This window comes from Phaenicophaeus curvirostris, chromosome 13, assembly GCF_032191515.1.
Source record: "Phaenicophaeus curvirostris isolate KB17595 chromosome 13, BPBGC_Pcur_1.0, whole genome shotgun sequence".
Taxonomy (NCBI): domain Eukaryota; kingdom Metazoa; phylum Chordata; class Aves; order Cuculiformes; family Cuculidae; genus Phaenicophaeus; species Phaenicophaeus curvirostris.
In genome coordinates this window covers 1,392,769-1,407,267 of record NC_091404.1, presented here as the reverse complement: position 1 = coordinate 1,407,267, position 14,499 = coordinate 1,392,769, and the positions used below count along the sequence as shown (strand labels likewise).

The 14,499-nt window shown below is 50.1% G+C and overlaps 1 protein-coding gene across 1 annotated transcript in view; it reads right to left on the bottom strand.

The window, feature by feature from the left end:
• The window catches only part of ENOX2 (ecto-NOX disulfide-thiol exchanger 2), a 34,279-nt gene extending 21,471 nt beyond the window's left edge, over positions 1-12,808 (bottom strand). The window contains exons 1-3 of the mRNA XM_069867835.1: positions 12,784-12,808; positions 3,478-3,621; positions 2,464-2,595 (exon numbers count right to left, since the gene is read on the bottom strand). Coding sequence (XP_069723936.1) covers positions 2,464-2,595; positions 3,478-3,621; positions 12,784-12,805 — 298 coding nt within the window. The 5' untranslated portion in view covers positions 12,806-12,808. The remainder of the gene's footprint in view (positions 1-2,463; positions 2,596-3,477; positions 3,622-12,783) is intronic.
• Positions 12,809-14,499: the final 1,691 nt, after the last annotated feature.

Below are 14,499 nucleotides of genomic sequence, written 5' to 3'. Positions count from 1 at the left end.
TCCTCCCACTGCATTAGGGGGCTCAAAGCCCCATCTAGCCTGGCTTTCAACACCCCCATTTCTTCCTAAGATCTTTTCTCAATCTCCCCTCTTTCAGCTGAAAACCATTCCCAAATAGATTGTCCTCTCTGTTCAAATAAACCACTTCCTTTTCCAATCTGTAGATACCATCAAGTGTCAAAAGCTTCCCCAGCAAGCATTACATTGTCCATATAAAGTGCCACACGCAAGCTGTGTAAAACCTAACCCAGTGCGGTTTCATTACATAGTTTTGCAGCTTCTGACAGAGGGTTTGACCCTGCAAACTACACACAGGTACCAACTTCAGCAGCTAAGAACACCCCAGAATGACTGGGAGAAAACCAACCAGAAGTGTTTAAGGGAACACTTTACTGCAAACCTTACCCTGCTTAACTCCTTCCTAGGCTTTAGTTAGTGCTCTGACTCCTACCCAGTAGTATTTTACTATGATTTTGCTCTTAGATTTACCTCCAGTGCCAAATAAAACTAAACAGAGCTGTCAAAGGAGGCGTTTTTTAATCTGTTCAGAAGCTGCAAAGCAATGACTGTGGCAACCAAAATGGAATCAGCACACCGAGATGCTTTACAGAGAGGCTCCCGAGTTTGAGAAAGCTACAGCAAAGCTGCAAGGACACCCGGCAGCAGCAGGGCCAGCTGGCGTGGTGGGGCGAGAGCTCAGGGAGAGCATCTTCTCTACCCTGCACATGGCATCTTCTCTACCCTGCCACCACTGCTCTCTGTGGCAGCTCCAAAAACCTGGCCAATCCCAAAATATCAAGGAATGCGCAAGCCCAAGCACTACGGAGCCTTTGAATCCGGCTGCCTTGTTTAAGATGTAGATGAAAAATGTTAATCTTGCAAGGCACCAACAGAAGTTACTAATAGTCAGAACTGAGTGGTGCAGCAGCAACGTTTCCTTTTGATCCTAAGCTGGCATCATTTCAGATGCTGCCAATATCCCTAAGGCAGGCAAACAATTTTGTATTCCTCTCTTCCCAACCACTACTTACAGCAACTGGGATACGAGCCAGCAATTAGTACCCAGATTGGATGTTTGAGCTGATTTTTATTTTTCTTTGTATTTTATATTTTACCCAGGGCTACATCTCCACACAGTTTACGTATGGTGTTCAGCTCGCCTAATTCGGATTTCCTTGCACTCACTGCAAGCATTGCTGTTCATTTTACATCCCACACAAAGTCACAACAAAAACACTGATCTGAGGCAAATATCCTGCCATGAAACAGGCATTTCAGAGGAAGGAATGGTTTGGGTTGGAAGGGACCCTGAAGCCCATCCAGTTCTAACCCCTTTGCCACAGGCAGGGACACCTTCCACAGCATCAGGTTGCTCAAAGCCCCAGCCAACCTGGCCTTGCACACCTCCTGCACCCTTACAGCCAGATCAGAACAAGATATTTTGCTCCTTCTAAACAATTCTGCATTGTTTGTGCTGGGTGCAGACCTCTGGATCCCAAAAAGGACAAACCAAACATCACTCTGAAGTTGTCTCCAGCACTGGAAGACTGGCTCCAAACTTGTGTGCTCTCCTAGGACCGGCTTCTGTTGGTTTTCACTTGACACAGGCATGTGAGCACAAGAAAGACATAAAAATACCACCCCTATAGCAGAGACAAGCATGAAACAGGCCTAGGGGACAGGACAGGACAGGCTGCAGGCAAAACTTACGTCAAGTTAAGTGATGCTGTTAGTTAAATATAGCATCAGACACCCAGCAAACTGCCTGCTCTCTGCCACAAGAGCAGAAATAGGATTGTAGAGCGCTGCCAGCACAGACACACCCTCCCTGGGTGAGCAGGCAACTCTTCAGGCAAGAGACAGCATCCCCTTCTCAAGCGCTTAATGCAGTAAAGCGCTGAAGCAGCGATTTCATTTCAGGTCCTGGATGCGCAGGCACCCTGCAGTGCTGAGGAACCAGGCATGGCACAGCCCTGTTCCTACAGGAGCTCTGCATAGGATGGCTCACCCGTGCACACATACTCCGGTTTACAAGGTGGGAATTCCTGGAGCAGAATCCTCCACTACTTTCTGACACATCTATTTTACTCTCCTATTGCTTTCCTCTTCATTTCCCTCCCACCCTTCCTTTTCAGCAGCTCCAGTTCAGCTTAGAATAATGTGTTACTTGATATCGCTGGGTTGCCGAGCTCTGTGTGGGATCATCCTCTTCCTGGTCCACTGCTGAGTATCTACAGGTACCCTACAATATCTAGAGGTACCCCACAACAACTATCGTTTGCATCAAAAAATACATACACATCTGTTTTAAACTACTCGCCTCTCAATAAATTCCTTGCAGGCATTACTGCATTCAAACACAGCTCACTAATGTGTTCTGTACACAGCAGGCATTCGTCCAACTCGAGGGAAATAGGTTCTTCACGTTTGAAAAGCAAAAGCGGGCACAGGCTGGACACGTACCAGGCAGGAGGGGCTGTCCCGTCATCCCCATGGGAGCCATCCCCAGGTTGTTCATGGCAGTGGCCCAGGCAGTTGGGTCGGACATTGGCAAGCCCATCGGAATAGAGTCGAGGCTTAGATTTCTGCCACCATCTGCCGGAGGGAAAAAAAAAAAAGTGATTCATAGCGTAGCACCTACCCTAACTCTGCTGCAGGGCATATGTTACCCAGCAAGGCTCTGTAGGAGCAGCATCCAAAAACAGACCTCAACCTAACATACAGGGAAGAGCCAAATAAAACCAGTTCTGTTCCCCTTAGGCAGATGACGTTCTAACAAACCAAGATCTATGAAAATACTGCCTTTCAAGAGCATCTAAATTATGTTTTATCCACTACCATCAACAGCTCTAAGGGGCCTTAAAAGAACACTGATTAAAGGTAAGGGGTTGCGCTTTGATTCCTCCCAAGGTATTTATGGACAAAGGACAAACATTCAGCAGGGATGAACTGTCACAACCACAGTGCACTTAGCAGAGAGGGCCAGACTATTCCAGCAGTGAGCACCTCCCACTGCCACTGGAAGACATCTCTCAACTCTCTTCCGTGCCAAAAGGGGCAATAAAGCAAAGAACAACACTGTGCTGCTGCCAGCAGCAGTACCAGCATTAGTTACCCAAGCTCTGGCAGAGTTACCTGGCAATCCGGGTGGAACCATTAACATTATACAAACAGGCAGCTTAATTAAGCATTCAAATCTTATAGAATCATAGAATGTTTTGGGTTGGAAGGGACCTTAAAGCTCATCCAGTTTCACCCCCTGCTTTGGGTAGGGACACCTCCCACTGGATCAGGGGGAGCAAAGCCCCATCCAACCTGGTCTTGTACACCTCCACCTTCCAACCCAAAACATTCTATGATTATGGTTTTCATTAAGGTCTTGATTTTAATATTCCTTCTGCATGAACACCCTTGCCTGGCAGTTGCTGTTTTTTCAGCCTACGCTTACATGGGTGCCTTCTCTAATTCTCAGCTCACCTGGAGGGATGTTTGTTCTCTTCCTCTTCTTGCCTGGATCGCTTCCATTCTCAGCTGGGCTCTCCGACACCTGTGGGCCAGCAGTGCTGCTGAACTGCAGAGATTTGTTGCTGCTGGCAGGATCAAAGGACAGAGGGTTTAAGCCTGAAAGAGAAAAATCACAGTCATAGACTTCCTTTAACTTGGTTTGTGACGCTTCGGGATCACAGTAATTAGGGAAATGCCCAGTCACAGGTCCAAGCAGCCCTTCAGGCCCCTAGAGGAACCATGCCTCCTCTTCACTGTCCCCAGCTACACCTGACCTTAATGTTACACTGACACCATCCTAAAATATCCCTCACAAACATTAATCCCAACACCTACACAAACCAAACTGTTTGTTACTGTAAGGAAGGGGTGTATCTCCCCTCTGCTGAACAGTATTCATGGACAGTTATGCCACCCCAAAGCACCAACAGGCTCTCGACACACTGCAACATCACAATTCCTGTTTTAGAGGATTCCACTTCCAAGAACTCATTAATAAGCACGGTTGCTGCATAGGTCTGTAAATAAAAAAGAGAGTGGACACAGAGAGCCTGAAGGAGTTCTTCTCTGAGCTACTGAAAGGTGAGAATGCAAGGAGCCGCCAAAACCACAAGTACTACTCGGCTGGCAACTACAATAGTCACGCCTGACTACGTGAGATGCCTACAATCCTGATTCTTAAATACCTCAAAACCAAAATATCACCGAGGTCATGAGGACGCGGGAAAACAAACCTCAAACACAGCAGGTTAAAAATAGAGAGGCTGTGCACAGCAAAGAAACAGGGAGAAAAGGAGCAACTCTAAGGGTTCTCTCTGTTATCATCCACCTACAGGAAAGGCAATGTTAAACTTCAAAGCGTGCTTTCCCACGCTGGGGCACAGGGAAGGATGTGGACACACCGCGATCCAGCCAATTGGCCAATTTGGCAGCTAGAACAAAGCAGTTGGATGCCCAATTCCCTTCTCCACCATCCCCAGGAAAGGGAAATAAGAGGAAAAGATTTGCAGGTTGGAAACCAAAATTAAAACTACACCTTTAATTAAATAATAATAATAACAACAACAACAATAATAATAAAATAAATACAAATATATGAAATTGTGTCTCGTCCTACAATGACTGCGTCACCAGCGATGCTGCAGGGCAGGCACCGGGAAGGATCTGGGCTAGGAGGGAGCTGGGCTCTGAAACTGGATTCAGGAAAGCATGGATCTGGGATCAGCGCAAACAGACAAGGTCCTCACTGGACCTTGGCCATCGAAGAAGAGAGCGAGACCCCCGTGATCCCTCAGTTTTATGTCCAGTATAATTTACATGGGGTGGAATCCTCTGTGGTCAGGTTGGGGTCACCTCTCCTGTCACCCCTCCCTGCAGGTGCCGCCCTTCTCCACCCCTTTTCCTCATAGCTCCCCCAGCCCCAGGGTGGCCTTGGTTTCTGTAGGAATAAGTGTAAGTAAAGGCCTCTCTGCACCCCCATGCCCCAAGTTACCCCTTCTAGACAGAAACAGAGCCTGAAATACACACAGTTCCCTTTCAGAGAGTGAAGTTACTCAGACAAGACTGAGTTGGAGTGAGAAACTGATGCTGGTTCAGCTCAACCCAGAACAACACTCATGCCTGAAGTGGGTCAAGGCCCTGCTCTGGCTGGAGACACCATCCAGACCCTCAGCACCAACCACTGCCTGAATGACAACACACACCAGTCTGGTGATACCTCCCAGCCTGCTGGAAAGCAAAGTCAGCTGCCTAACACCACTTGTTTCCACCAGCAGTGTGAGCTGGGATGCGCAAAGGGGCTTTGCGGTACAGGAGGAGCACGGAGACGCTGCCTCTGCACTCTGACAGCTGCTGGGAGAGAGGGAGGCAGCCGGCTCCAGCAGAGGTGAGCTAACAAGGAGTCAAAAACCCCATCCTTAGCTACAGACAAACACTTGGGTCTGCAGAAAGCAAAGGAAGTTCTCCCAGCAGAACAGCCAGTGCCCCTGCCGGTTAGGACATCAGTCAAGACATAAGAAAGTGTCCAAACGGAGGGAATGGCCTATGCCAGATCAGAACAGAGGCAGCACTGCTCTGAGCTGACACGGCCTCTACACCCATGGAGGCCTCCTGTGATCTGACTCAGCTCACACCCCAGGCAGAAATCAATGAAGCTCTTGGGAAGTGCATAATATTCCGCTGGGATTAGTACATCCAAGTGGCTCACAGAAGGTTCCAACCTAAAATATATAGGAAGGAATGGAAATAGACTTAGAAATGCTCTTATGTCTCCAGCATCAGGTCCCAGGACCTTGCCCGCTCACTGCCTCCCATCACGAATGAAGCACTGCAGAGCTGCAAACCAGCAGGCAACTGGTTATGGACCAACTGGGAACCAGCAATGCCTCTCCTGCTTATTAGGGAGTGCAGGGATAAGACAAGGAGAAGAGTTTTCAGCTGCAAGAGGGGAGATTGAGATAAGATCTTAGGGAGAAATGTTTTGGTGTGAGGGTGAGGAGGCCTTGGCCCAGGTTGCCCAGAGCAGTGGTGGCTGCCCCATCCCTGGAGGGGTTCAAGGCCAGGTTGGATGGGGCTTGGAGCCCCTGATCCAGTAGGAGGTGTCCCTGCCCATGGCTGGGGTGGGACTGGATGGGCTCTGAGGTCCCTTCCAACCCAAGACATTCTGTGATTAATGAGAAGAGATCTATAAAAGGAGGAGAGGAGACCGTGGTGATGAAGAACTGAACAGTAATTACTAAGAACTTGTTTTTCTTCTTATCTCATTTCTACACAAAACCATCTGAACCTTGGGTGCCAGCATGAAACACTGCTGAAGAGCAATTAAAGGAAAGAAAGGTGCGCTCCCAGAATTCACCAAGCCCTGTGAAAAACCCAAGAGGGCAGCTCCGTAATTAGAAGCGCTCCTGAGGAATTCCCCTCCTAGTTATCTGCTGCACCAGAAGGTCAACACTTTCATGCCAACTTGTTTAAACAGCTGGCGAGGAGCAAAGGGGAAGGGGAAGCTGGTGGAATTGCAAGGAAAACACCCTGGAACAGGCACAGGAATGTGGGTGCTGACTCAGCGATCAGACAGACATTCTCCTTCCCAGGTTTGGGCGATTAGCAGCAGCAGGCTAAGCCTGCAGCAGTCTCCTACAGACATTAGATGTCATTAACAAGAGAGGGAGCAAGGAAATCTCATCCTCTCCCTCCTCAGCTGCTCCTCACTGGAGGTTTCACTGCTTTTGGACAAACCTGCCCTGCAACACAGGGAAAGTTTGCAGTGCTGGTACCAACCACCAGCAGCACAAACACAACCAGAAGCTGCCCCACGTGCCCAAGAAGCAGCACCAGAGCTTGGAAAACACCCACCACAGTGAATAATGTGCAATTTGAAACAGGACTAGTTGCCTCAAGGATTAAGTTCATCACGCGCAGGATGAGGTGGATGTGAGCTGGACAAGGAATATGGAGACACAATCACCTCATGCTGCTTGCCAACATCCTAGGCTGAGCAGCAGGCCAGGAGCCCTGGATGCCCACCCATAAAGGTGACTTTTCCAAAGGGAGAATTGCAGCAGAAAAGGCTGCAGTGAAGTAAGAGCCAATTCTTCATTTGGACTCTGGTATGTCAAACCAGACTCCCGAGTTTTTAGTCTGATGCTGCTTCACTCAAAGCTAGCCTGCCTTGCCAGTGAGAAAAGGCCTATTGCAGAGTTCAGCCTCTGAGGTGATGTGATAAAAGCTCATCTGCACACACAAAGGAGCAGAGATGGACAGTGATGGGTGTGGGAACCTGAGTAACACCTCGTTTAACCCCTCCAAGGGAGCCACCGGTCCCTTAGAGCCTACATCCACCAGCCCAGAGGAGCATCATCGCAGGTGTGAAGCACAGGAAGGGCACCCAGCCTCTCACAGGATTGTCCCAGCACAGTCTCAACCCCAGCAACCAGCCCAAGGCTGTTCCAGCAGAGCCACAGCCTCAGCATCCATCCCAAAGCTGTCCCAGGGGAGCACCCATCCCAAGGTGGTGCCAAGGTATGTTGCTGGCTGACGGACATCTTGGTGTCAACCAAAACACTCAAGGATCTTTCTACACGGCAGCTCTCCAGCCGCCTGCCCGGAGCACATTCTGGCGCACAGGGTCACTCCTCCCCAGGACACGGGACTCTCGGCACAGGAACTGCCCAAGGGTAGCAGTAAGGTCAGCCGTGTTTCCTGGGGGAAGCCAGGTGAAAGTCCAGCGTGAGATCAATGACCTAAGGGATGGGGATGCGTTCAGCTCAGCATGAGTGCAACAAACTGCTGTTTAATACCTTCATCAATGACACAGACAGTGAGGTCGAGTGCACCCTCAGCAAGTCTGCAGATGCCACCAAGCTGAGTGGTGCAGTTGCCACACTGGAAGGGCAGATGTCATCCATAGCGACCTGGACAAACTAGAGAAGTGGGGCTGTGCAAACCTCATGAGGTTCAACAAGGCCAAGTGCAGGGTCCTACACTTGGGTCAAGGCAATCCCTGCTTTCAATCCAGGCTGAGGGATGACGTGATGAAGAGCTGTGCTGCACAGAAGAACTTGGGGGAGACTGCTGATGAGAAGGTTGACGTGAGCCGGCAACGTGCACTCACAGCTCAAAAACCAAGCATATTCTGGGCTGCATCAGAAGCGTGGCCAGCAAGGTGAAGGGAGGTGATTCTGCCCCTCTGTTCCTCTCTTGTGAGACCTCATCTGGAGTCCTGTGTCCAGTCCTGGAATCCTCTACACAAGAAGGAGATGGAGCTGTTGGAACGCGTTCACAGGAGGCTACAAAGATGATTCAGGGCTGAAGCACCTCCCATATGAGAGTGGGGGTTGTTCAGCCTGGAGAAGAGAAGGGTCCAAGGAGACCTTATAGGGACCTTCCAGTACCTGAAGGGGGCTACAAGAAAGCTGGGGAGGGAATCTTTACAAAGGCTTGTAGTGATAGGACCAGGGGCAATGGGTGTAAATCAGAGAGGGGCAGATTTAGACTAGACATAAGGAGGAATTTCTTCACCATGAGAGTGGGGAGGCCCTGGCCCAGGTTGCCCAGGGAAGCTGTGGCTGCCCCATCCCTGGAGGTGTTCAAGGCCAGGTTGGATGGGCCTTGGGCAGCCTGATCTAGTGGGAGGTGTCCTTGCTCATCGCAGTGGGGTTGGAACTGGATGATCTTTAAGGTCCCTTCCAACCCAAACTATTCTATAATTCTATGAAACGCATCTCTAACTACCAATGCACACGTACTGGTGGTGGGAGATGTGGGCAAAACTCAGTGAAAGCAACACAAAGACAACCAGAGGCGCTCCTGGGAGAAGGGACTGTGGACTTCCTCCAGCTACCGCATGAATATCCCACTTCCATAAACTTATTATTTATGGGCTCTCCATTAAGTGTAATCAGATACACTCCCTCACAGATGCAACACATGATCCCTAGACGTGAATGCAGCAACATTTTTTGTGCTGGTACAAATTTCACGGTGTCAGATTAATGCTCAAAGGTGACCACACACGCTGTGATTATGGCATCAATACCAAGAATCCAGATCCAGGCTCACTGTCTCATCAGGCCTTGGCTTGGGCCATCCTATAGGAGAAGCCACACCGAGATAGGTGGAGAGGTCAGAGTTAAAACTCTTTTAGTTCCCACTGGGGGATCTGGTTGTGTTTTCAACTTCAAGTTGTATAACAACAGCCATGACTTACAGAGCTCTTCTAAAACAGCCACACCAGTATGACGGGACAGGAGTATGAACGAACCCAACAATTCTTGTAGTGCTCTCAGATTTCCAGTATTAGGAATTGACTTCCCTATCACCTTTTTTCAAACTGACACCTCACAGGCCAACAAAGAAGCACTTTGAAGCAGTGTGGAAGAAGCAAGGATTTGCCTGGAGCCCTGCATTCAGTTCTGGAGTCCTCAGCATGAGACAGTTTGCCTTGGAAGGGACCTTAAAGCCCGTCCAGTTCCAACCTGTGCCATGGGCAGGGACACCTCTCGCTGGATGAGGGGCTCCAAGCCCCATCCAGCCTGGCCTTGAACCCCTCCAGGGATGGGGCAGCCACCACTGCTCTGGGCAGCCTGGGCCAGGGCCTCCCCACCCTCACACCAAAACATTTCTCCCTAAGATCTCATCTCAATCTCCCCTCTGGCAGCTCAAAACTGTTCCCCCTTGTCCTCTCCCTGCCCTCCCTGATCAAGAGCCCCTCTCCAGCTTTCCTGGAGCCCCTTTCAGCACTGGAATCTGCTCTACGGTCTCCCCTCAGCCTTCTCTTCTCCAGGCTGAACCACTCCAACTGTCTCAGCCTGTCCTCATACGGGAGGTGCTCCTGCCCTCGCATCATCTCTGTGGCCTCCTCTGAACTTGCTCCAATAGAAAAGTGGGCAAGGAAAGCAGTGCACAAAGGAGGCATCTTGCCTCCTGTTCTGCTACAGTAGAGATTGCTTCAAGAACTAAATCAAGCCGGTGAGATTTCTAATGCACTTCAAAGCAAGAAACCCTTCATTATGTCAGATTTTCCACCCTACAACTGGTAAATGCCACAGACAGCAGCCACCTTCGGAACAGATTGCCTTTCTCCTACCATTCCAGTGAAGTGCTGTTCAGCTGCAACTACACCCCACCAGATGCAGAGAAAGTACACAGAAGAAAGCTGAAGCTACAGAATTTTCTTTCCTGAGCACAGAGCAGGATAAAAGTGGGCAGAATCAGCCACTACGGCTGCAAGGCACGAGCACAAGCACTTCCCTTTGTACCAACCTTAACAAACCATCTTTGGCTGTTTGGAGCTGCTCTGCTCAGGAGAGGATGGACGTGAGCACAGGAGCAAGCCTTGGGGCTTTGCTCCTAGGTCCTGCAGTGAGCCAGCCAGGAAAGGCAGAGATCAGCTCACTTCTGCACCTGCAGTGAAGTGCTACACAGCCAGAAAGGGCAAGGGGGGAGGAGAAAAAAAAGGAGTTTCAGCAAGGTCTGAGTGGCGCCAGCATTTCCTAAGAGCCACATGTACCCTTCACCTCGAAGCACAGCCAGTGGGTATCTCCAGGGACTTTCTGAAGAGTGAATTTTTAGGAGCAAGGTATCAGGAGCTGCCATAATACTGTGACTAAAACATGAAAACGAAAAAAAAAACAAAAAACAAAAAAAAAATCAACTTGGACCAGGAGATTCCTCATCACAAAAATGAATCAGGGAAAAACAGTGAAGATCATAAAATCATAGAATGGTTTAGGTTGGAAGGGACCTCAAAGCCCATCCAGTTCCAACACCTCTGCTACAGGCATGGACACCTCCCACTGGATCAGGGGCTCCAAGCCCCATCCAACCTGGCCTTGAACACCTCCAGGGATGGGGCAGCCACCACTGCTCTGGGCAACCTGGGCCAGGGCCTCCCCACCCTCACACCAAAACATTTGTTCCTGAGATCTCATCTCCATCTCCCCTCTTCCTGCTCAAAACCATTTCCCTCATCCTCTCCCTGCGCTCCCTGATCAAGAGCCCCTCCCCAGCTTTCCTGGAGCCCCTTTCAGGACTGGAAGCTGCTCTGAGGTCTCCCAGCAGCCTTCTCTTCTCCAAGCTGAACAACCCCAACTCTCAGCCTGTTGTCATACAGGAGGCGCTCCAGCCCTCAGATCACCTCCTCTGGACTCGCTCTAACAGAACGGCACCTAAGGATGAGCAGCAAATGACTGTCAGCAAGTCCTGTGACTCAGGTCGCTGTAGGTGATCCTCATCCCTACAAGAAGACAGGCGGCGGTTCCAGGCTGTCGGCAATAACATTACCAGCGTGCAGCCCTGCCTGCCCCTTTGGGCAGGTACCGACCCGGTCTCTGCTGATGCTAAATACGGCTGTAACTTCCACAGCACATGCTCAGAAAGGGCCTGGGTAGAGGGAGGAAAGATCTCAATGTTCCAGGCATAAATCAAGGGAAGCGTCTGCCCTCAGCAAGTCCCATGCCAGATCCTGGGTAGGACTTCATTTTCCAGCCACGATCTCCTACTAAACGAGCTTCGCCATTTGCCCTAACGACGAGCAGAAAGAGAGACATCAGGAACAGCCAACACCACAAACCAAAAAGCAGTGTTTACAGATCATCCCTCTTACCCAGAGCTGAGCATGCCAACACCACCTCTCCCCAAGGAGCCTACTGCGCAAGGCTCCTACGGCTGCATGGGAAAACAGCTTCCAACAGGGCTCCCGCTCCCAGGTTTCACAAAACCTCCCTCGCTGGGTGTATTCACGGTCAAACAAATGATAGCGGGAGCTCTGCCCACAAGCACAGCTTCAGAGGCACCCACAGCAGTCGGAGGATCGGCACATTGCAACAGCGAGCACTCACACTCCAACGCGCCTGCTGGCACCCACCTAGGGAACAGGAGTGGGCGTGCAACCCTCTGCCCCTAACTCGAAGGAAAAAAGACTGCTAACAGGCACCCTGACATCCACCTAGCAGCATTTTAATTGCACACTTAAAAAGCACACGTAGATTGTGCCCACTCATCAGACTTCTCTCTTAGCCAGCATCAAGTGGAACTTAAGAAATGGGCTGACACAAGCTTTGCTATAAATATGGATTTACCTTTTGCCAGCATTGGCAAATATAGGAAATATGGATTGCTCAACCTGAAGAGGGGTCCCTTTGCGGTTCTGCGTGCTTAGAAATGCAATTTAGAAACACACCAGATTCCAGTACACGATCTGCCTTCTGATTACAAACAGCTTGTTTGCAGCTCTGAAGAAACCAAAGCACACAGCATCTGCAGAGACCAACTGGGGGAAAGGGAAAGGGAAAGGGAAAGGGAAAGGGAAAGGGAAAGGGAAAGGGAAAGGGAAAGGGAAAGGGAAAGGGAAAGGGAAAGGGAAAGGGAAAGGGAAAGGGAAAGGGAAAGGGAAAGGGAAAGGGAAAGGGAAAGGGAAAGGGAAAGGGAAAGGGAAAGGGAAAGGGAAAGGGAAAGGGAAAGGGAAAGGGAAAGGGAAAGGGAAAGGGAAAGGGAAAGGGAAAGGGAAAGGGAAAGGGAAGAAAATACCAAGGCTCTGAAAACATATTTCAGCACCAAGTGTTTGCTTTCTGAGACTACTTCCAATGTTCAAATACTCCTGTTGGGATCGTGCATTCCCTCCTGGCTGAAGTGTCCCAGTTGGAGCTTTAGAACCAGCAGAACCTGGCTCGGCACCCTGATGAGACCAGCAGGCTTCTGACAGCAACTGCTGCCAACTCCCTGTAACTCTACATGCTAACAAGACACCACTAACAAGAAAGGCACATGAAATACAGACTTTACCTGCGTACTGCACCAGAAACATGGCAAGATGCTGATCGTACATCCCTATTTCAGCCAGTTCTCCCAACACTCCCAGCTAATTGTTTAAAAGAGTGTCCAGGGTTAAGCTCCCACGCTCAGGGCAGCTTCACACAAGTCTCCAATCTCTAGCACTGAGCACAGAAGGAAAGCTGGGTCCTAATGACGATAAAACTACCACTGCACTGCCCCGTAGGCAGGCGGGGACAGCCCAGCATCAGGAGCACAGGTTGGGACAGGAGCTGGCACAGGGCGGTGGCATGTGTCACCATCAGTCTCTGGTGACTGACAGCAAGAGGCAGATTCTGGGATGTGGGGGACAGAGGCAGATGAGCAGGTGGAGAAGCGATTAGCAGGCAGTACATCTGAATTCCCCAGGGATTCACATGGCAATACTTCTAAGCACTGGCGTGCAGTTAAATAAACCCTGTTTGCATGCCTGAGATTAGTGGCCTTTGCACAGAAAGATTAAGTTCTGGTAATCCTTGATGGCAAGAGGCTAAGCGCTAACTTTCCTTGATTCTGGAAGCTTGTTCTCAAAAGAAATATTAACTCCAGACAAGCTCATTATTCTAGGAGGGCAAAGTAACAAAAAGAGAGACAGAGCCCCTTTCTTTGACTCTGAAACCACAGCATTCAGAGCTGCCTGCAGCGTTCACAAGCAAATGCATCTTTTCACAAAGATATATCCACAACACCGCAAACGCAGAGCCCTGATCCAGCCCTGGATGAGCCGTGCTGCTTGCTTACTGTCACAACCCGAAACAAAGGAGACAACACTTCTTTGCCAGCGTGCACATGACAACCCAGGCACAGGCCCTTCCATGTGCACATCCAGACCCTCCACCCTCCCTATGGACGGTCTTCAGCAGCCCTAGAATCACAGAGTGTCCTGAGCTGGAAGGGACCCACAAGGACCATCGAGTCCAACCCCTGTCCCTGCACAGGACACCCCAACATTCACACCGTGGGGCTGAGGGCCTTGGCCAAATGCTGCTGGACTACTGTCAGGCTCAGTGCCGTGACTGCTTCCCTGGGAGCTGTTCCAGGGCTCCACCACCCTCTGGGGGAAGAACCTCGTGTCCAACGTAACCCTCCCCTGGCACATCTTCCTGCCATTCCCTTGGGTCTTGTCCTTGGTCACCAGAGAAAAGAGGCAGTGGAAGAAATCTGCCAGGCAAAGGGACACAGGATAACTGCACAGACCTACTGGGGAAGATAAATAGGAAAGGAAAAAAAAGAGAAAAAGAAGGAAGTCTCAAAGAAAACTCCAGCAGAGCCAGCAATCGGGATTTTCAGAAAAATCCTAGACCAAAGGGTAAGCGATGCCCACCAGACAGGAGCCTCGCAGAGAGGATGCACCAGCGCGAGGGCCTGAACCGCTTCGCCTCAGTCAGAGGAGCAGGACAGCACCACTTTGGGATGGACACATTGGCACTGGGTGAATGTCAGCAGAAAAGTTGGGGATTAGGGGAGAAATCTCACACCCTCTTTGGAAGGTGCACAGGATGCCTCTCTAGCAACACCTTGTCTTTGAAATTACTTGGAGACTGAACTTCCCCCTTCCACGAGCTCAAGTGACCTGTACCAAAAACATGACCTTAAACTAAGAAACCTGACCTTGCAGGGGCTCAGACAGAGCTTTCAACAACTTCACGCAGGGGCCTTTTTAATTAGATGTTAAGAAATCCCTCCAAC